Source organism: Oncorhynchus mykiss, chromosome 2 (assembly GCF_013265735.2).
Source record: "Oncorhynchus mykiss isolate Arlee chromosome 2, USDA_OmykA_1.1, whole genome shotgun sequence".
In the NCBI taxonomy this organism is placed as follows: Eukaryota; Metazoa; Chordata; class Actinopteri; order Salmoniformes; family Salmonidae; genus Oncorhynchus; species Oncorhynchus mykiss.
This window is the reverse complement of record NC_048566.1, coordinates 92,421,788-92,445,231: the sequence shown is the minus strand read 5'-3', so window position 1 is coordinate 92,445,231 and position 23,444 is coordinate 92,421,788. Positions and strand designations below refer to the sequence as shown.

General features: G+C 42.4%; 1 protein-coding gene and 1 pseudogene across 1 annotated transcript in view; both read left to right on the top strand.

The window, feature by feature from the left end:
• Positions 1-5,599: 5,599 nt before the first annotated feature.
• Positions 5,600-23,444, top strand: part of LOC110499897 (transmembrane protein 263) — a 41,579-nt gene continuing 23,734 nt past the window's right edge. The window contains exons 1-2 of the mRNA XM_021576959.2: positions 5,600-5,806; positions 6,569-6,680. Coding sequence (XP_021432634.1) covers positions 5,801-5,806; positions 6,569-6,680 — 118 coding nt within the window. The 5' untranslated portion in view covers positions 5,600-5,800. The remainder of the gene's footprint in view (positions 5,807-6,568; positions 6,681-23,444) is intronic.
• Positions 16,498-17,589, top strand: LOC110499887 (annotated as a pseudogene).

Here is a 23,444-nt window from a genome sequence, read left to right as displayed (position 1 = left end):
ATCATTTTAATGTGTAAGAGTGAAAGGATAAGAGGTTACATTTCTGCAAATTCTTTTCATGACATACACAACTTTCAATGTCACCTCATGTATTCATCAATGCAATAAAATAGAAGTGAAGGATACACTGAATTAGCATAAAACACTGAATACAGTCACAGGTTGAGATGAAATGACTGTCAGATGAAATGGACTGAACTTGAAAACCAAGGCTCAGGGGGAAAAAAATCGTAGAATAATAGATTAAATTTGAACTCAAAATTAGTCAACACAATTTGCATAGAAATATACCTCTAGAAATGGAGATATCAAATTAAATCCACTCAAATCCTGGCAGAAGACATGGCAAGCAATATGGCAAGGGAAATATACAGATACTCTTATGTACAGCTTAACATTTGAATACAGTATGTTACACATACTTTCTGTAGAATGATGCACCACCTCATCAGTTGGTTAATTCAGTCTCTTATCTAATCATATGATATGAGTTTTAATTCCAGGTTTCACGGTTGTCGTAAGAACGGGAGCAAGGCGCAGCGGAGGTTAAGTTCCACATATTTATTTCAAAAGTGAAACTTAAAAACAATAACTCAATAACCGACCGATGAAACGTGACTACGTTGTGCACAGGCACAAACACAACATAATATCCCACAAACACAGGTGGGAAAAATAGCTACTTAAATATGATCCCCAATTAGAGACAACGATTACCAGCTGCCTCTAATTGGAAATCATACAAAACACCAACATAGAAAATATAAACTAGAACACAAATTAGAAATGAGAAACTAGAATACTCCCTAGTCACACCCTGACCTACTACACCATAGAGAAACAAGGGCTCTCTATGGTCAGGGCGTGACACCAGGAGCTCTTTCATATGAAGAAAGAAGGAATAAGTAGGCCAGGTGAGGTCAACCTTCAAATGCACAATGTGTATTTAAATGTAACTGGGATCTGTACACAAACCACTTCATGAGTATCACAGGTGCGATCTGAACCCTGATCCACCACTGGAGAAACCAACGTGTTAACCAATAGCCCAATAAGAAAGTACCTCTACTTCAACACGAGACCGGCTCACCTAAATGAGTAAGAGTCCAGCCGTGAAGTATAGGTCTTTCACAACTTAGGCATGCATGTCAAGTATACAGTATATCCCAACCCTATACTGTAGGGAAAAGCTAAGGGATTGGTTATTTTTTATTAACCTTTATTTAACTAGGCAAGTCAGTTAAGAACCAGTTCTTATTTACAATGATGGCCTACTCCCCCGACCAATCCTCAATTGTTCTCCGCCCTATCGGAGCGACACAGCCTGGGAACGAACCAGGGCCTGTAGTGACGCCTCTAGCACTGCCATGCAGTGCCTTAAACCACTGCGCCACTCGGGAGGCCTTAAAGTTAAGAAATGGCTGAGTTATTGATAAAACAGGAAATCCATGTCCATTTAAATATTTTGTAAATCCACTCCACAATGGCCTATCAAAGACATGACCATGATGAACCTTGTTAAGTTTGGCATTGATATCTTAAAAAATAAGGAAACTATTAACAATTGATAAACTTTTCTTGCGTTACGCTAATGCTTAAAATAATCCCCAAAAATCATCTCATGGACTAATAGTCAGATTCACTCCAAATGTGATCTTTGCACTCATCTTCTGCTGCATTCAAAGATAGCCAACCTACAGCACTAGACAAAACTTCACTTGCGTCATCCTTGTGCTATTGAGAGATAAATATGGCAATGCTTTCACTGACTGCACATACAGTGGCTTGTGAAAGTACTCACCCCTTTGGCTTTTTTCCTATTTAGTTGCCTTACAACCTGGAATGTATTAAAATAGATTTTGGTGGGGTCTGTATCATTTGATTTACACAACATGCCTACCACTGAAGATGCAAAATATTTTTTGTTGTGCCACCTTTTGCAGCAATTAAAGCTGCAAGTCTCTTGGGGTATGTCTATATAAACTTAGCACATCTAGCCACTGGGATTTAAATGTTTTCCCTTAAACCACTCGAGTTTTGCTTTAGCAGTATGCTTAGGGTCATTGTCCTGCTAGAAGGTGAACCTCCGTCCCAGTCTCAAATCTCTGGAAGACTGAAACAGGTTTCCCTCAAGAATTTCTGGGTGGCAGGTCCTGGAGGACAGGAAGCTTGGCCCCAGTGTTGTACTGGGCCATTCGTACTACTCTCTGTAGTGCCTTGCGGTCGGAGGCCGAGCAGATGACATACCAGACAGTGATGCAACCTGTCAGGATGCTGTCGATGGTGCAGCTGTAGAACCTTTGAGGACCCATGCCAAATCTTTTCAGTCTCCTGAGGGGGAATAGGTTTTGTCGTAACTTAGTGGCAACTTAATGGCCTGCCAATGTATAGAAAAACTAGATAGATGTATATTTTCCATTGTCTTGTTCAGTCACAACTTGGAGGAACATAGGATTTAACAGTTTTCAGATCCCGTTGATAGGAGCACTTGGTCAGGAGTACGTAAAACGGCTGCTATTCCCTCCAACGCCAATCTACATTGTTTTTAGAATCAGATTGTTTGTTTTGGCTAATAGGCCAAGAAGAACGTACAGTAGCTCTTGGCTTATCCTATATTGCTTGTATAGGCCTACATAGTACTTTTTTTAAAGAAAATGTTGCAATTTCATTCTACATTAAAGTATTCAATTCTGACAGCATTATATTATCTTCAATACTGAAAGTCACTGAGCGAAAATTATATATATATTCAACATTTTTATTTCCAAATGAATTCATGGGTTAAAATTACAGGTGATAAAATCATGGCCATGTCACCTGGTATTGGTCAATCTAATGTAAAGTGTAACAATTTCCTCTGTAGTGTGATTATCTCTAACCTATATCGAATACCTTGTTATGGTTTCTGAAGTGTGATTGTTACTAGCCTATGTCAAATACCTTGTAATGGTTTCAGAGGTGTGATTGTCACTAGCCTATATCGAATACCTTGTTATGGTTTCTGAAGTGTGATTGTTACTAGCCTATATCGAATACCTTGTAATGGCTTCTGAAGTGTGATTGTTACTAGCCTATATCGAATACCTTGTAATGGTTTCTGAAGTGTGATTGTTACTAGCCTATATCGAATACCTTGTAATGGCTTCTGAAGTGTGATTGTTACTAGCCTATATCAAATACCTTGTTATGGTTTATGCCAGGTCAGGGTAGGTCCTTTTGGGATGTACGACCCCAACTCTCGAGAACCCAAGGCGGCCTACAGGTACCCCCTCTTGGGTTCTCAGCTGATGGTAAGGACCACAGACGGCTCCATGTGAACTAAATCAAATCAAATCAAATTGTATTAGTCACATTGCGCCGAATACAACAGGTATACCAGGTAGACCTCACAGGGAAATGCTTACTTACAAGCCTTTAGTCAACAATGCAGTTTTAAAAAATACGGATAAGAATAAGAACTAAAAGTAACAAGTAATTAAAGAGCAGCAGTAAAATAACAATAGCGAGCCTATATAAAGGGGGGGGGGGGGGGGGGGGGGGTACCAGTATAGAGTCATTGTGCGGGGGCACCAGTTAGTTGAGGTAATATGTACATGTAGGTAGAATTATAAAAGTGACTATGCATAGATGATAACAACAGAGAGTAGCAGCGGTGTAAAAGATGGGGGGCAGTGTAAAAGTGCTCCGGTACCGCTTGCCGTGCAGTAGCAGAGCCTTCCTCTGACACCGCCTGGTATAGAGGTCCTGGATGGTAGGAAGCTTGGCCCCAGTGATGCACTACCCTCTATAGTGTCCTTGTGGTCGGATGCCAAGCAGTTGCCATACCAGGCAGTGATGCAACCTGTCAGGATGCCCTCGATGGTGCAGCTGTAGAACCTTTTAAGGATCTGAGGACCCATGACAAATCTTTTCAGTCTCCTGGGGGGGAATAGGTTTTGGCGTGCCCTCTTCACGACTGTCTTGGTGTGCTTGGACCATGTTAGTTTGTTGGTGATGTGGATGCTCTCAACCTGCTCCACTGGAGCCCCATCAATGAGAATGGGGATGTGCTCGGTCCGCTTTTTCCTGTAGTCCACAATCATCTCCTTTGTATTGATCACGTTGAACTACAATCCAACACTGTTTTAGCATTTACTGTAGAAACGTTTTGGAAAAATAAAGCCCTCTACTTTCACATCACACAAACGCAAAATAAACAATTACTGTTTAAACGGTTTTAACACAAATTGCAGCAAACAGTATTTTTCAGTTACAACACTATGCTGGGGTCCTTCTTCAAGGGGTTAGGAAACGCTCCGATAGCTAATTAGATCACGTGGTCACCTCTGTCTTCTGTAAACATGTGCTGTTACATGGAAATATGGCCCTATGATAACCATAACCCTAAAAAGGTGTGTAGTAATTTAACCTTTCATTTTTTTGACGATGTGAAAGTTAAGTTCCAAATGTTTCTAAAACCGTATCTCAAGTGACTTGTATTGACATTTAGAGTAAGCTTTGGGACAGCATTGGTGCATTTGCCCCAGGCAGCGGACAGGTTCATTAATAGATGTTACATGTTTAACATTACTGTCTATGAATTGGCAAGTCTGACCCCTGCTCCCTTTTCAAGGAGAGCTGCTTTTGAGATAACATGGGCTTTATTTACAAAGGTACCCAATTCTGATACATTGCTAAATGATTAACAAAATAGCTGATCTGATTGGCCAAAATACCAATTAGTGGGAAAGATCAGAATTAGGGTGCCTGTGTAAACACAGCCATGGGGTTGCAGAGGTCTAGGCCTACCTTGGGGTGGCTTCCACTGGGAAGTGGAAGTCCGACATGAATGTGTTGAGGTGCCGTGGAACAATTAAGCTAGCTAAAACTGCTAATAATAAAGTTAGCTAGTTTGCTTAACATTGAAATACGGTCAAATAAATGAACTACATTCTCCATATTGATAAGGTTATAATCGTCAAACATGTATTTGTTGTCATCTTTTGGTTTAAAAGGTTAAAGGTCAGTGGTGAAACGCAGCGCTTTCAAGACAACTGGGAACTCTGGAAAACAATGTGGTCAAATCATGACGTCAGTGATTTTCAGGTCTGAAAGTCAGAGCTCTAAGAAAGTGTTGGAAGGGTGGCATCACTGCGCTCTTCAGTACAGGCCATTCTACTGCCAACGTTTGTCTATGGCTCTGTGCTCGATTTTATACACCTGTCAGCAGTGGGTGTGGTTGAAATAACCAAATCCACTCATTTGAAGGGGTGTCCACATACTTTTGGTGATATAGTGTATAGGCCAGTAGGCATTTTGCCTTTTGTGCTTGAGAGGAGTATTGCTATATAACATTTGGCCAAGTAGGCCTACGTTAACATTAGTTTTTCAAGTATTTAACAATGATCATTTTTTGCCATTTCTTAGACACCACCTATTTTGCACCTGATACCGATTCCTCATTTATTTTTATTTATTTGCCTTTTCTAGTCAGTCAGCTAAAAGTGCATAAAGCTGAACCAATATGCTGCTGCTCCTCCTCCTCCTCGTTGAATCATTTGACTCGATGATATCCCCTTCTGACTGAAAATCACCATTACAGCAGGTTACAGAAGAATTCCGTAAACATCCCAAGCGTCACTTCCGGTTACATTTTGACAGCAAAACACTGCACATTTTAGCTAAACGAAGCTCTGATCCTCGTTATATGTTTATTTTAACACGTTTTGTGTTTCATGCTCCACATTTATTAGCCAATTTTACTTGTGTGGCGGAATTTACAGTGTTCAGAAAGAGATCAGTTTTCTGCTTCTAGCAAAAGATGAAAGTGAGTATATGTTGGGATTTTGTTTTTGTTGAAATCGTACAGTTAGCTACGCTTTTGAAATGCACGTCTTTGGTAGCAATCTCACATTTTCGCATTCAATAAAAAGCAAAAGTGCTTTTATTGCAATTACATGACAGACGTTGCAGGTAGTGTACAATCCTGGTGTCATACAGGAAAATAAACACAGTGTACATCACTCGAGTTCCTCCCCCTTAATAGCCAGCCCACTGTGATGCTCTTTCAGGAAAAACAAATTATTGTTTGTTTGCTACGTATGTAGCGACCTCACTGCTGCAGAACATGTTGCTGATTACTTTGTGTACGTGTGTTACAGACACGTGATACACAGCAGCCACTTTGACACGATACTGTAACAGGATTCTTGCTGTCTCTATTTTCGGGCCAATTATGAGTGTGTCAATGTAATAGGATTATTTTTTGCCTAGTGCCACATGATCACAGTTTATATTCTATTATTCTCAATGCTCTAGATCAAACATAACGTTTTCATTTTAAGCTTTTTATTTATTTTTGTATTTTTCTTTTAAACTTTCTTTATTCTCAGTGTATTTATTTGATCCTGGCGCTATTGATCAACATAGGCATACTACATGAGATTATTATTACGTTATCATGAATTATGTCCTCATTTAAACTGCGAAATGCAACTATATGAGATATAATATTATTTATTATTTATATGATATTATTTATTCAGTTAGGCCTATGTGGTTGCAGTTCTCACACTGACTTGTCCTGTAGGTTCCTAGTGATGAAAATGAGGTGGTGGAGGAAGCCAGTAGCAGTTCATCATCAGTAGACAACTCCAACAACGAAGAGATTCCTCCTTATCTACGTGAAGAACCTCCTGAAGGTACGATCATGCTCTCTAATTAATCAGATATATCTGAGTTTTGATTCAAACTAACTACTGAAAAGGGCTTTAACATTGAAACATGTATTTTTGTGTGTTTGTGTCTGATGAGTCCATTGCAATGAACATTAATCAACATGGGATATAATTTATATTCAACGTTCTCTGACGTGGACGTCTTGGTTTCCTTGCACCATGCTCTTATAGAAATGTTGCTTACATGAATTAATGTCCACTCTGAAACCACTGAAACAGCAGTTTGTATTTGCTCTGAGAGGACTTGCATCTGTAGTTCAGAAATAGTCAAGTCATTCGCCTCATGATCACATCTGATGATGCAGTACAGCCGAACGGCCTGCAGAGGGGCATATTGGCCAACAGAAGGTTTTGATCATCTTTTAACGTGCAGCAACATAGAGACAGTGGGTGATAGACCTAGGCTCTATCTGTGATTTGCGTGCTTATACAGGCTAAAATGTAAGGTTATTGGTCATTATTTCAGAGTAAATGCTACATTTAATTCAACCAATTATTCTGGACTACAACCTTGTATGCCAATTCGCACAAGACGAGGCTGCGCTAAAATAAAATTATATGAGGCGTTTGCTATCTGTCTGGTGGGGATAATGAGAGAATTCATTTCTTCAAGACACAGGCTAAATCCCAAATGGAATCCTATTCCCGATATAGTGCACTACATTTGACCAGAGCCCTATGGGCCCCAGTCAAAAGTAGTGCACTATGTAGGGAATAGGGTTTTATTTGGGACAAACAGAACTGTATGTAAATTAGTGAAATCATGATCAACTAACTGCCTCATCATTATTCCAGATCTTCTGATACAGGCTATTGTTGGGTTCAAATACTATTTCAAATCGGAAACTATTCCATATCTTTTATCGTTGGCTTTAGTCTGCCTGGAGTGCCAGATGGGGTTTGCACTTTTTCAACTATTCTATTAGTTCAATTGCGCCAGGATAGCTCATTCAAGCAGGTGAAGTATTTTAAATGATCAAATAGTATTTGAACCCAGGTCTGCTGTTACGATGAAGACATTCATGCATCTGTCTTTCACGCTAATGCCTTCCACTTTCCACACACTCCTCCCAACACATTACATTTATCAGGTCTAGGCCTAATTGCGCCTGTCAATGTCCAACTTCAGTGGAAAGAAATGTAGGCCTAACTCACCTCATTTAAGTGTGTACGTCCTAGTCCCATGTGTAAAGAAATGTAGGCCTAACTCACCTCATTTAAGTGTGTACGTCCTAGTCCCATGTGTAAAGAAATGTAGGCCTAACTCACCTCATTTAAGTGTGTACGTCCTAGTCCCATGTGTAAAGAAATGTAGGCCTAACTCACCTCATTTAAGTGTGTACGTCCTAGTCCCATGTGTAAAGAAATGTAGGCCTAACTCACCTCATTTAAGTGTGTACGTCCTAGTCCCATGTGTAAGGAAATGTAGGCCTAACTCACCTCATTTAAGTTTGTACGTCCTAGTCCCATGTGTAAAGAAAGCATGAAGTAAAATTTTATTTGTCACATGCGACAAATGCAGTGACATGCTTACTTACAAGCCCTTAACCAACAATGCAGTTTTAAGAAAATACCTATAAAAAAAGGTAAGCTAACAAATAATTCAAGAGCAGCAGTAAATAACAATAGCGGGGCTATATACAGGGGGTACCGGTACAGAGTCAATGTGCGGGGGCACCGGTGTCGAGGTAATTGAGGTCTGTCAGTACATTTTTAGGAAACATGAAACGGAATACAGATATAAATTCTGCCTTCATCTTCTCTTTGAGAAAACTATTTTTATGCCTCTCTCTTTTTTTAATGTCATTTGTGGACACTACAAAGCAATTCATTTATGGTAATTATCTTTCTGGAAACAAACAAACCCTATTTTTGGTCAAGGACTGGAATCTGATTCACCAAAGTATCACTGCTGTATATTTAAAACAATATGTTGCTGTAATTTACAGAGGCATTGCCATAATGTAAAGTTATTACAGTATATCTGGTGAACAGGCTATATTAGGGCATTGTACTGCTCTTGGGCTTTTCATCCTACGTTGAAAGTATTGTATTGCGTACCACTTAGAATGAGCTTGGTATGGTTACATTAATTGTGTGTAACTGATGTCTGGTACAATAACTAGGTTGCATTTCAACCCTATCCCAATAGGTTCCTCTCTGAATAGCCTATGTGAATATTAAGTGTTTTACATCCTATACAATTCTGCTTTTGACAATTTCCCAGCACGGAGTCAGTTGTCGTTATCAGTCTACAAGAGTTTAAATGAATATATTTTTCATCACCATGTCAGAGAGGTATGTGTAAGTCTTTCATAAGAGGAGAGGAATTAAAGTGAATTTCTACTTTAGTAGTTCTTCATTTTACCCAGCTGCAGTTGAGAGCTAGTCTAAGACCCAGTACAAATCGGTGTTCTCTGTAACCCAAACAAACAGGATTAAAACAGAAAATGGCCAACAGGATATGCTGTGCCCATGTTCACAGAATCAGCATCAGTCAGCCAGTGTACTGTGCCCCTAGACCCCATCTGTACTACTGGGCCATGCCTTCTATGCTTTCTTTTCAATCATATAAAGGCCTTCATAGTAGGTTTGATTAGTTACATAGCTACTTGAATCAGTCATTCTCATGACAGTCACATAATCTCCGTAGAAACCACTACAACACGACCTTCACATCCCTTCCAAACCACTACAACACGACCTTTACATCCCTTCCAAACCACTACAACACGACCTTCACATCCCTTCCAAACCACTACAACACGACCTTCACATCCCTTCCAAACCACTACAACACGACCTTCACATCCCTTCCAAACCACTACAACACGACCTTCACATCCCTTCCAAACCACTACAACACGACCTTCACATCCCTTCCAAACCACTACAACACGACCTTCACATCCCTTCCAAACCACTACAACACGACCTTCACATCCCTTCCAAACCACTACAACACGACCTTCACATCCCTTCCAAACCACTACAACACGACCTTCACATCCCTTCCAAACCACTACAACACGACCTTCACATCCCTTCCAAACCACTACAACACGACCTTCACATCCCTTCCAAACCACTACAACACGACCTTCACATCCCTTCCAAACCACTACAACACGACCTTCACATCCCTTCCAAACCACTACAACACGACCTTCACATCCCTTCCAAACCACTACAACACGTCCTTCACCTCCCTTCCAAACCACTACAACACGTCCTTCAAATCCCTTCCAAACCACTACAACACGACCTTCACATCCCTTCAAAATCACTACAACACGACCTTCACATCCCTTCCAAACCACTACAACACGACCTTCACATCCCTTCCAAACCACTACAACACGACCTTCACATCCCTTCCAAACCACTACAACACGACCTTCACATCCCTTCCAAACCACTACAACACGTCCTTCACCTCCCTTCCAAACCACTACAACACGTCCTTCACATCCCTTCCAAACCACTACAACACGTCCTTCACATCCCTTCCAAACCACTACAACACGACCTTCACATCCCTTCCAAACCACTACAACACGACCTTCACATCCCTTCCAAACCACTACAACACGACTTTCACATCCCTTCCAAACCACTACAACACGACCTTCACATCCCTTCCAAACCACTACAACACGACCTTCACATCCCTTCCAAACCACTACAACACGTCCTTCACATCCCTTCCAAACCACTACAACACGACCTTCACATCCCTTCCAAACCACTACAACACGACCTTCACATCCCTTCCAAACCACTACAACACGACCTTCACATCCCTTCCAAACCACTACAACATCAGAACAGCCTAAAAAACAGGGCTTGTTTGTTTTTTGTCATAACTTCTTACCAAAGTTTCTCCAGCAGGTATCGGCTAGATTTCCATCTGTTGCGAGTTATTAATAGAACCAAATGAAGTTTGATCGACTTTTGCTCCCTGTTTGTCCTGTCGTGTTTTGTGGCGCGGTGTAGGCTGCTCCATCATACTGACAGGTCCAGTACACATCAGGGGAAGATGGTGATGTGCAGAGTAACTGTGATGGATGGACTATCACACAGCTGAACTCTCAGCCAGACACTGTGTGTGTGTGTGTGTGCGTGTGCGTGTGCGTCGGTGTGTGCTACTCCCCCCAAGTCCTATCCCAACAGCCTGTCCACCTGTGTCTCTGCCTCACTTTTCATTAGAAGGAGAACACCTCCCAGCTCCAGTCTTCTGTGTGACCCGATCCCAGACATCACAGACTCATGTAAGACCTTCATTTGAGCTAGTTTGCTACAGCAGGAAATTAATCCTGCAGAAACAGGAAACGTGAATTATTATATAGATGATGATTATTAGGGGACATTTCTGTTGGGGTTGATACATCATGTCTGGAATTTCAAAGTGGAAATTACAAACTTCAGAAGCCTTTTTAAACTGAAATATTCTACATTGCAGGAAAGTTATCCTGCTACAGGGTGATCAAATTGTGTGGCTCTGTGAGGTTACACCGAATGAATCGGGGCAGCAGTGTGCTTTAAACGAGATCATGCTTTCCATGATTATCATCAGTATTTTTAAACGATAGAGCCATTAGAGTTTTATCCTAATAATATAATCAAACAGAAGCCTATCACTGTGGCTTGTAATGGAGGGGCTATGGCTTATGTTGGTGCCCATACCTTACAGCCCTCAGGCTGCTGTAAATGTATCCATCTCCAACACTGTGAAATGTGTGTGTGTGTGTGTGTCCGTCCATCTCCAGCACAGCCCTCAGGCTGCTGTAAATGTATCCATCTCCAACACTGTGAAGTGTGTGTGTGTGTGTCCATCCATCTCCAGCACAGCCCTCAGGCTGCTGTAAATGTATCCATCTCCAACACTGTGAAGTGTGTGTGTGTGTGTGTGTCCGTCCATCTCCAGCACAGCCCTCCTGCGAGGAGTCGGGTGGAAGATGACCCTTCTGTGTTTAATGAGCAGGAAACACACACACACACACACTATTACCTACACTGTATGTAGTGCCTGTGTAGGGACTAGGTAGTGCACTACATACAGTGTAGGGAATAGGGTGCCATTTCAAATTCAGCCCGTATCTGCCTGCTTCCAGGAAGACCTCGCTTCAAGTTTGTGTCACCTCGATGCGTTGTCGGCTCAGTGGAAATGGTCATTTGTCCACAAAATGCACTGTGTTTCTGAGGTGCCAAACTGTTGGTTGAGGACAAAGCTCCACAGTCTTATCACAGTTCATCAGTCACGATCAACATCACTGGTCTGATTGAGAGAAAGCTCCACAGTCTTATCACAGTTCATCAGTCACGATCAACATCACTGGTCTGACTGGGAGTTTGATTTACGGGCTGCTCTGAGATCTGTCAGTAAAGCTATTCTTTATTTTTGCTGATCTCCATAACCATAGGAAAGTGAGGAGAGAGGACCCAATGCACACAACACACACACGGTCAGTGGTCAACATTCTGTTTGGTCATCTGTCTTATCACTCACCCATTCAAGTGTGGATCACACCATTGGCATACAAGCGTATATGGTAGGCCTACTAAAGATTTGAGAATATAGATAGTATTATCCCAGGGATGGAACGCAACTACGCCATGGTTTGTCATGAAACAGAAATACAGGAAGATATTTGATCACTGTTCACTGTGTTTATATCCCATTTGACTGCATAGATGTATCTTTATTAAAGACATCCCCTGAATGGTTGTTCACATCTCTGTTACTGTAAACTAAATCGTCCTCTGGGAGGCTTGCTAGAGGATGCATGTAGACAGGAGCAAGCGAAGAGGCATTTGAACAAAATGATGAAAACAACATTTGCTGTCTCTTAGAGAGACAGGGAGAGAGACAGAGAGAGAGACGGGGAGAGAGACGGGGAGAGAGACAGGGAGAGAGACAGGGAGAGAGACAGAGAGAGAGACAGAGAGAGAAAGAGCGAGAGACAGAGCAAGAGACAGAGACACAGCAAGAGACGGAGACAGAGAGCGACAGAGACAGAGACATAGAGAGAGCGAGAATGTCTACTTGTCAAATATGAGCAATTTAGATGAAGAAAAGTGAGCTGTTTGTGTTGTGGATGTTCATATCCAATTATTTTCCACAGCGTGTTATTTTGTCTTATCAGCACGTTTCTGTCAGAAGGCATACATTGATAATGTGGTAGGGTTGACAGGTTGAGAGAACAACTCTCCTTCCTCACTGCTGCTGTGTTCAAAGGACTGACAGTCTCTCTATAGCAGACTTTCTGCAAGAACAATGAAAATCAGCAAGGTGCCAAGTCTGCCATCTGTGCTGGCAAATTATGACACTTCATTACTTTATTGGCCCATGTCTGTCCCATCTCTCTCCCATCTCTCTCCCACCTCTCTCCCATCTCTCTCTCTCTTGTCTCTTTCTCTCAACCTTATCTCTCTCTGAAACCCACAGTAGTTAGCCTACCTTTTGTAGCATAAGGAATCAGGGGTTAATCTAGCCAAATCTAGATGTAATATTTCCCTTCTGTTGCTGGTCTAACACAATGTTTATGACGAAACGAGCATCTGTGAGTATTTCCTGTGTTGGGTGGAGAAATGACCGAAACTGGCCTAAATCTGCCTAACTCATCTGTCTTGTCCTAAGCTGGCTCAGCTACTCAGCAATTAAAGTCACATTCCTGGTGTGCCCCAGGTGCATGGATATTGAATAAATTAATTGATGGTTGCAGAGGAAAATGGAACTCAGAGCCTTGGCCCTCTGTGGTTTTCTGGGGACACAAGGGGATGCTAGTCTTCAGAGATACTACAAGCATTACCACCAACCAACGTGTACCAAGTAACTGTTCTGTAGTTGACAATGCCTTCACTTCTGAGTCCTGCTGTATCTCCTGCCATCTGGCCAGATCACAAGGACAACCTATGTAGGAGAGATAGCCTTGGCTGAGATGAGAGCGGAGCACTGCTTTCACTTTGGTCCTCTTTGGTTTCCAGGGACACAAGGGTTTTTCAGAGAGACACATTACAAACATAGTCATCAACCAACCTGTCAAAAGTTGATTTACTGCTTCACAGTTCACCTTTCCTTTTCAATACTTCCTGTGTCTTCTGTTCTGCCATATGGCCATAGCACAAGGACAGAGTAGAAAGAGGATAGAGAACGTGGGCTCAGATTAAAGCACAGCTTTCTTTGTAAACTCCCAGGGCTCCAAGACAACCCAACACCACATGCCTTTGTGTGTTGAAGTATTGAAAATAATCTTTACCTGTAACCTCTGACCTCTCACCTTCCCATTGAAACCTCCAGGTGTACCTTCCTGCATTATGCAGTGTGGTGCACGTAGTGATTACACTATTGATCATAATTACTTATTGATCAGTTAAATCACCAGATCAGCTTTCATCTCCGACATGATCAGAGGAAGCTGTCTGCCTACTATTGTATCTTTTTCTCTCTCTCTGTCTATCTCTCACTCTCTCTTTCTCTGTCTCTCTTTCTCTCTGTCTCTCACTCTCTCTTTCTATGTCTCTCTCTCTCTCACTCTCTCTTTCTCTCTCTCTTTCTCTGTCTGTCTCTCACTCTCTCTTTCTCTGTCACTGGCATGAACATCATCATTGTTTTAATTTTCTCTTAACCTTACCACGTTTCCCACTACCAGTGATAGCAGTAACAAATGTCCTCAAGCGGAAACGCTTCTTCACACTCAACTGCTCTAACCCCACCATCTTCTGTAACACCTCACAAACTTATCAACATTAAAACAAAAATCTGCCAATTTGACAGATTTCCCAAAAGTCTGATCCAGGAACCCATTTACCTCCTCTAGATTGTAAATTGAGTCGTCACCAGATGCTATCATATCAACAGAGACGTCCATATCCTTCTGATCCTCCTCAACTGAGGCCACAGACCCCTGACTCCCCTCAGCCACATCAATCTCAACACTCCCCACTTGCACCCCATCACTCATACCGGGCATCTCCTCCACTACCTGGGAGGCTAGCCCCACCTGAACCCCCTCCTGTACCCCATCACTCGTGCTGCGCATCTACTCACTAGTCTGGGGAAGTGGCTCCCCAAATCCATCCTGAGGTCCTACAAGAATATTTTTCTGCTGCACATCAGACGCTATGTTCCCCTCTGGTATAAGCTGCAACTCAGTACCCTCAACACGGACAACTTGTTCCTCAGCAACAGGTGCTTGTGGCTGCTCTACCACTGTCGGCCCACCTCTCCCTACATCAGTGGGCCCAGGCATTACGAGGACCACCTATGCCCCTCCTTCCGCCTTCTACCTTTTCAGGCAAGCATGTCATTTATGGCCAACATCCCCACACTCAAAACACTGTTGACTACCTATACTATTTTAAGCCATATACAGTCTGTTGTCATACTTGACTTTAAACGATACCGCCCAAGTATGCTCTGGAGTCCAGAAACACCCCGCTCTGGAGTCCAGAAACACCCCGCTCTGGAGTCCAGAAACACCCCGCTCTAGAGTCCAGAAACACCCCGCTCTAGAGTCCAGAAACACCCCGCTCTGGAGTCCAGAAAGACCCCGCTCTAGAGTCCAGAAACACCCCGCTCTAGAGTCCAGAAACACCCCGCTCTAGAGTCCAGAAACACCCCGCTCTAGAGTCCAGAAACACCCCGCTCTAGAGTCCAGAAACACCCTGCTCTGGAGTCCAGAAACACCTCGCTCTGGAGTCCAGAAACACCCCGCTCTAGAGTCCAGAAACACCCCGCTCTAGAGTCCAGAAACACCCCGCTCTAGAGTCCAGAAACACCCCGCTCTAGAGTCCAGAAACACCCCGCTCTAGAGTCCAGAAACACCCCGCTCTAGAGTCCAGAAACACCCCGCTCTGGAGTCCAGAAACACCCCGCTCTGGAGTCCAGAAACACCCCGCTCTGGAGTCCAGAAACACCCCGCTCTAGAGTCCAGAAACACCCCGCTCTAGAGTCCAGAAACACCCCGCTCTAGAGTCCAGAAACACCCCGCTCTAGAGTCCAGAAACACCCCGCTCTGGAGTCCAGAAACACCCCGCTCTGGAGTCCAGAAACATCCCGCTCTAGAGTCCAGAAACACCCCGCTCTAGAGTCCAGAAACACCCCGCTCTGGAGTCCAGAAACATAAAAACCTGTCGCCGAAACTACATAAACAGTTTCAGAGCATGGTGTTTGAAACTACATAACCTATTTCAGAGCCGGGTGTTTGAAATGACAACCTGTTTCAGAGCCAGGTGTTTGAAACGACAACCTGTTTCAACGCGTGGTGTTTGAAACTACATAACCTGTTTCAGAGTGGGGTGTTTGAAACGACATAACCTGTTTCAGAGCGGGGTGTTTGAAACAACATAACCTATTTCAACGCGTGGTGTTTGAAACTACATAACCTGTTTCAGAGCCGGGTGTTTGAAATAACATAACCTGTTTCAGAGCCGGGTGTTTGAAATAACATAACCTATTTCAGAGCCGGGTGTTTGAAATGACATAACCTGTTTCAGAGCCGGGTGTTTGAAATGACATAACCTGTTTCAGAGCCGGGTGTTTGAAATGGCATAACCTGTTTCAGAGCCGGGTGTTTGAAATAACATAACCTATTTCAGAGCCGGGTGTTTGAAATGACATAACCTGTTTCAGAGCCGGGTGTTTGAAATGACATAACCTGTTTCAGAGCCGGGTGTTTGAAATGACATAACCTGTTTCAGAGCCGGATGTTTGAAATGACATAACCTGTTTCAGAGCCGGGTGTTTTGAAATGACATAACCTGTTTCAGAGCCGGGTGTCTGAAATGATGTGTTTTTTTCTCTTTGTCTGGTTTTTCTGTTGTTTCTTCTGCTTTTCCTTTATCTTTTCTATATGGCAATCAATTTCAAGGATCCTCAATCAACTTAGACAAACTGAGGGTGATATATAATCGTATAGTACATAACAAACTCTCTTGGGTTATCATGGCCTTGAGGTGAGCCTTGCAGTTCGTTTTCAAAGTGGGTGACCGAAGCTAAACAGGCACCTTTTACCGAGATGTGCTCGGCATGAAGATTTCAAAGAGTTTGAAGAGGGATGCAACTTGTAAGGGCCCTTATGATGGAAAATGGAGCAAGACAATGGTCAACTGGGCCAGAGGATGGTCGCTTTGTGGCTCAACTGACCTACAATTATGTAGTGGGACTTCCTGGGTCTGACTCTACACTCTAGCCAGGCTGTCAGCAATGCTAAGCAGCTTGGTTGGCCCTTAGTTGGCCCTTAGGTTGGAAAGGTCGTCTATCTGGATGAGGGCCCAGGAGGTTATCACTTCTACCTGGTGGACAAAGAACAGCCTCCCACTGATCCCGTACAGAAGGTGAGTCCGGCAGGGTCTGCCCTGCAGAAATCAATACACTGCTGCTCCTCCCTTCTGGGAACGAAGGTGAAAGAGAGAAATGAGGCGAAGAAGACTGCTGATGGGATTCACAGACACTCAGTGTAAACTAGAGCTTCACAACATTGTTGGGACAGTAGACCATGGGACAGCCTTTGGACGTAAAGCATTCTCTTGTCCATGTGAGCAGTTGGCAGATCTTGAAGCACTGATGAAAGGAAACAAAAGGAAACCATAAAATCCTTACTATCTTGGTTAGCCTGGACACCCCATGAGATCTGCGTTGTTGTTTGAGCCTTTATTGTGCTGTGGGTTTCCCAGACCCAATAAAGGTTATTTAAAACTCAAACTCTTTCTCTGTCTCTTTCTCTGTCTCTGTCTCTCTTTCTCTCTCTCTGCCTTACCCCTCTTTTACACACGCACTCTACTACCATCCAAATGTGGCCATACATTCCATAAACAGACCCTGTCTGGCTGCCGTGGCTCAGGTGATGGATGGATGTCTCTGTTAGATCCTTCAAAGCACAAACACTGACACGAAATGCTGTGTTTGTGTGTGTGTGTGTGTGTGTGTGTGTGTGTGTGTGTGTGTGATGAGATGTAGGAGCTGAACAACTTTGATTTTCTTCCATAAATCCCAGCAGATGAGGGATTGGGTCCTGTCAGGGCCAGCAGTATTCAGCCTTATTTCTCACCCAGCCTCCCAGTCAGAGTGGGCTGAGGGGAGAGTCTCAGAGAAGGGAGAGCTGGACCTAAAGCGGGCAGTCTGGGATTTGGGAAGCTGTTTAATGGTAATTTCAATGATTGATGTATACCCATTGATTCCTGAAGAATATAATGAGTTTAGCACCACTGTCTGTCTTTATTATTATATATGGTGTTATTACTCTGTTGTTTACAAACGACAAGAAGTTGAATTGCAGTCTGTACCTTTTTAAAGCAGGCAGTATGGATGTGGAAATTAAATCACATGGAAACACACCATACAACACGGGATATTACAAAAAGAAACAAGACAAATCACACATTTGAGGTATCAATAAGATACTATGCTTAAAGGTTGCTGTTGACAAGACGTATTGCATGTTCAACCTTTTTCTCATCATGAATCTGGAGGCTGCCCTGCAGGGTGGTCACTAGCTGGCACAGCCACAAAGTTCTAAAATCTGATTTTAAACATAACCCTAACCTTAATGCTTAACCATAATCTTAACCCTAACCTTAATGCTTAACCATAATCTTAACCCTAACCTTAACCCTAACCTTAATGCTTAACCCTAACCTTAATGCTTAACCCTAACCTTAACCCTAACCTTAACCCTAACCTTAACCCTAACCTTAATGCTTAACCATAATCTTAACCCTAACCTTAACCCTAACCTTAATGCTTAACCATAATCTTAACCCTAACCTTAACCCTAACCTTAATGCTTAACCATAATCTTAACCCTAACCTTAACCCTAACCTTAATGCTTAACCATAATCTTAACCCTAACCTTAATGCTTAACCATAATCTTAACCCTAACCTTAACCCTAACCTTAATGCTTAACCATAACCTTAACCCTAACCTTAACCCTAACCTTATTGCTTAACCATAATCTTAACCCTAACCTTAACCCTAACCTTAATGCTTAACCATAATCTTAACCCTAACCTTAATGCTTAACCATAATCTTAACCCTAACCTTAACCCTAACCTTAATGCTTAACCATAATCTTAACCTTAACCCTAACCTTAATGCTTAACCATAATCTTAACCCTAACCTTAACCCTAACCTTAATGCTTAACCATAATCTTAACCCTAACCTTAACCCTAACCTTAACGCTCAACCATAATCTTAACCCTAACCTTAATGCTTAACCATAATCTTAACCGTAACCTTAACCCTAACCTTAATGCTTAACCATAACCTTAACCCTAACCTTAACCCTAACCTTAATGCTTAACCATAATCTTAACCCTAACCTTAACCCTAACCTTAATGTTTAACCATAATCTTAACCCTAACCTTAACCCTAACCTTAACGCTTAACCATAATCTTAACCCTAACCTTAACCCTAACCTTAATGCTTAACCATAATCTTAACCCTAACCTAAACCACACTTCTGACCCTAATTCCTAACCCTAACCTAAACCACACTGCTGACTCTAATTCCTAACCCTAACCTTAAATTAAGACCCAAAAGCATATATTCAAGGCAAAGGGTGGCTATTTCAAGAATCTCAAATATAACATATATTTAGATTTGTTTACTTAATGATTCCATATGTGTTTTGATGTCTTCACTGATGTCTTCATGATTATTAGAAAATAGTCAAACATAAAGAGAACCCTGGAATGAGTAGGTGTTTTAAAACGTTTGACCGGTAGTGTGTGTGTGTGTGTGTGTGTGTATGTATATGTCTGATATATTTTGGTTTGTTTGTTGGTTTGTGTTTTTTTGCAGCTGGCCCATCTAGTGGAAATCGCTTTGACTCAAGGACAAGATTCATGACTATAGGCTAGATTGTAGTTTCAGACCACTCAACAGAGTAGTTGACAGGAAGCATGGAAATGGCTTATTGTAGTTTCACACCACTCACTTGTATTTTCAGCCATGCAATAGGACAATTATTCCACTACATGTTAATGTTTTAAATGTATGTAAATTGTAAAGATTTTGTCTGTAATGTCTTTCTTGTTATGTGTCAGACAGGGTAGTGGACAGGAGGCATAGGAATTGCTTATAGGACAATACTAGTTTTTGTTTACCAGACCATGCTATTTCATATCAAGGAAATCATGTATTATTTTCTTGAAAAGCTTCTGTGCTGTACAAACCTGGCCTGCTATATGTTGTATTGTATAGTGGTTCTATGGGTCTATTATTAGCATACATTACCTCTAGTCTTTTACCAGGCCCAATGGTGAGAATCGTTTTTTGTTGAGCAGTGTAGCTGGGCTAGGTTTACAGTAGGGCAAAAAAGTATTTAGTCAGCCACCAATTGTGCAAGTTCTCCCACTTAAAAAGATGAGAGAGGCCTGTAAATTTTCATCATAGGTACACTTCAACTATGACAGACAAAATGAGAAAGAAAATCCAGAAATCACATTGTAGGATTTTTAATGAATTTATTTGCAAATTATGGTGGGAAATAAGTATTTGGTCACCTACAAACAAGCAATATTTCTGGCTCTCACAGACCTGTAACTTCTTCTTTAAGAGGCTCCTCTGTCCTCCACTCGTTACCTTTATTAATGGCACCTGTTTGAACTTGTTATCAGTATAAAAGACACCTGTCCACAACCTCAAACAGTCCCACTTCAAACTCCACTATGGCCAAGACCAAAGAGTTGTCAAAGGACACCAGAAACACAATTGTAGACCTGCACCAGGCTGGGAAGACTGAATCTGCAATAGGTAAGCAGCTTGGTTTGAAGAAATCAACTGTGGGAGCAATTATTAGGACATGGAAGACATACAAGACCACTGATAATCTCCCTCGATCTGGGGCTCCACGCAAGATCTCACCATGTGGGGTCAAAATGATCACAAGAACGGTGAGCAAAAATCCCAGAACCACACGGGGGGACCTAGTGAATGACCTGCAGAGAGCTGGGACCAAAGGAACAAAGCCTACCATCAGTAACACACTACGCCGCCAGGGACTCAAATCCTGCAGTGCCAGACGTGTCCCCCTGCTTAAGCCAGTACATGTCCAGGCCCGTCTGAAGTATGCTAGGGAGCATTTGGATGATCCAGAAGAAGATTGGGAGAATGTCATATGGTCAGATGAAACCAAAATATAACTTATTGGTAAAAACTCAACTCGTCGTGTTTGGAGGACAAAGAATGCTGAGTTGCATCCAAAGAACACCATACCTACTGTGAAGCATCATGCTTTGGGGCTGTTTTTCTGCAAAGGGAACAGGACGACTGATCCGTGTAAAGGAAAGAATGAATGGGGCCATGTATTGTGAGATTTTTAGTGAAAACTTCCTTCCATCAGTAAGGGCATTGAAGATGAAACGTGGCTGGGTCTTTCAGCATGACAATGATCCTAAACACACCGCTCTGGCAATGAAGGAGTGGCTTCGTAAGAAGCATTTCAAGGTCCTGGAGTGGCCTAGCCAGTCTCCAGATCTCAACCCCATAGAAAATCTTTGGAGGGAGTTGAAAGTCCGTGTTGCCAGTAACAGCCCCAAAACATCACTGCTCTAGAGGAGATCTGCATGGAGGAATGGGCCAAAATACCAGCAACAATGTGTGAAAACCTTGTGAAGACTTACAGAAAACGTTTGACATCTGTCATTGCCAACAAAGGGTATATAACAAAGTATTGAGATAAACTTTTGTTATTGACCAAATACTTATTTTCCACCATATTTTGCAAATAAATTCATTAAAAATCCTACAATGTGATTTTCTGGATTTTCTTTCTCATTTTGTCTGTCATAGTTGAAGTGTACCTATGATGAAAATTACAGGCCTCTCTCATCTTCTTTAGTGGGATAACTTGCACAATTGGTGACTGACTAAATACTTTTTTGCCTGTATATGTAGCAGTATTTTCACCAGCAAACTGAATCCTTGCTGCCTTTTCAGCCTCTACTAAACGTTGAGTGCTTGGGATGGGACATGTTTTATGTCTATTATCTGACTTGGAATCTGTTAATTGTAATTTTTCTTTACAACCATTCATCATCAGGGACATGGTTCCTATTGTCCTACTGTTGAACAAGCCTTGTACTACGCTGTATTATATTCTCTCAGTGTAGGCTAGTTTTCATTCCCACCACGTTTGGTTTCAGCATGACCCACGAGCACAATGGTTTATTCCTGTCTTCTCTCCTCTTTCTGAAACTTTTTTTATCCATATTTTTCCCCCATTAGGATCATTTTTGTTTGAGTATGCAGTTGTGCTGATGATATATCCCAGTAAGAGATGATATACCCCAGAGTCAGAGATGATATACCCGAGAGTCAGAGATGATATACCCCAGAGTCAGAGATGATATACCCCAGAGTCAGAGATGATATACCCCAGAGTCAGAGATGATATACCCCAGAGTCAGAGATGATATACCCCAGAGTCAGAGATGATATACCCAAGAGTCAGAGATGATATACCCAAGAGTCAGAGATGATATACCCAAGAGTCAGAGATGATATACCCAAGAGTCAGAGATGATATACACAAGAGTCAGAGATGATATACCCAAGAGTCAGAGATGATATACCCCAGAGTCAGAGAGGATGATATACCCCAGAGTCAGAGAGGATGATATACCCCAGAGTCAGAGAGGATGATATACCCCAGAGTCAGAGAGGATGATATACCCCAGAGTCAGAGAGGATGATATACCCCAGAGTCAGAGAGGATGATATACCCCAGAGTCAGAGAGGATGATATACCCCAGAGTCAGAGAGGATGATATACCCCAGAGTCAGAGAGGATGATATACCCCAGAGTCAGAGAGGATGATATACCCCAGAGTCAGAGAGGATGATATACCCCAGAGTCAGAGAGGATGATATACCCCAGAGTCAGAGAGGATGATATACCCCAGAGTCAGAGAGGATGATATACCCCAGAGTCAGAGAGGATGATGTACCCCAGAGTCAGAGGCGATGATGTACCCCAGAGTCAGAGGCGATGATGTACCCCAGAGTCAGAGGCGATGATGTACCCCAGAGTCAGAGGCGATGATGTACCCCAGAGTCAGAGGCGATGATATACCCCAGAGTCAGAGGCGATGATGTACCCCAGTCAGAGCTGATGATGTACCCCAGAGTCAGACCGGATGATATACCCCAGAGTCAGAGAGGATGATATACCCCAGTCAGAGCTGATGATATACCCCAGAGTCAGAGCTGATATATGCCAAGGTCAGAGATGTTCTGATGATATATCCCAGAGTCAGAGCTGATATATCCCAGTGGTCAGAGATGTTCTGATGATATATCCCAGAGTCAGAGCTGATATATCCCAGTGGTCAGAGATGTTCTGATGATATATCCCAGAGTCAGAGCTGATATATCCCAAGGTCAGAGATGTTCTGATGATATACCCCAGAGTCAGAGAGGATGATATATCCCAGAGTCAGAGCTGATATATGCCAAGGTCAGAGATGTTCTGATGATATATCCCAGAGTCAGAGCTGATATATCCCAGTGGTCAGAGATGTTCTGATGATATATCCCAGAGTCAGAGCTGATATATCCCAAGGTCAGAGATGTTCTGATGATATACCCCAGAGTCAGAGAGGATGATATATCCCAGAGTCAGAGCTGATATATCCCAAGGTCAGAGATGTTCTGATGATATACCCCAGAGTCAGAGACGATGATATACCCGAGAGTCAGAGCTGCTGCTGCATCTG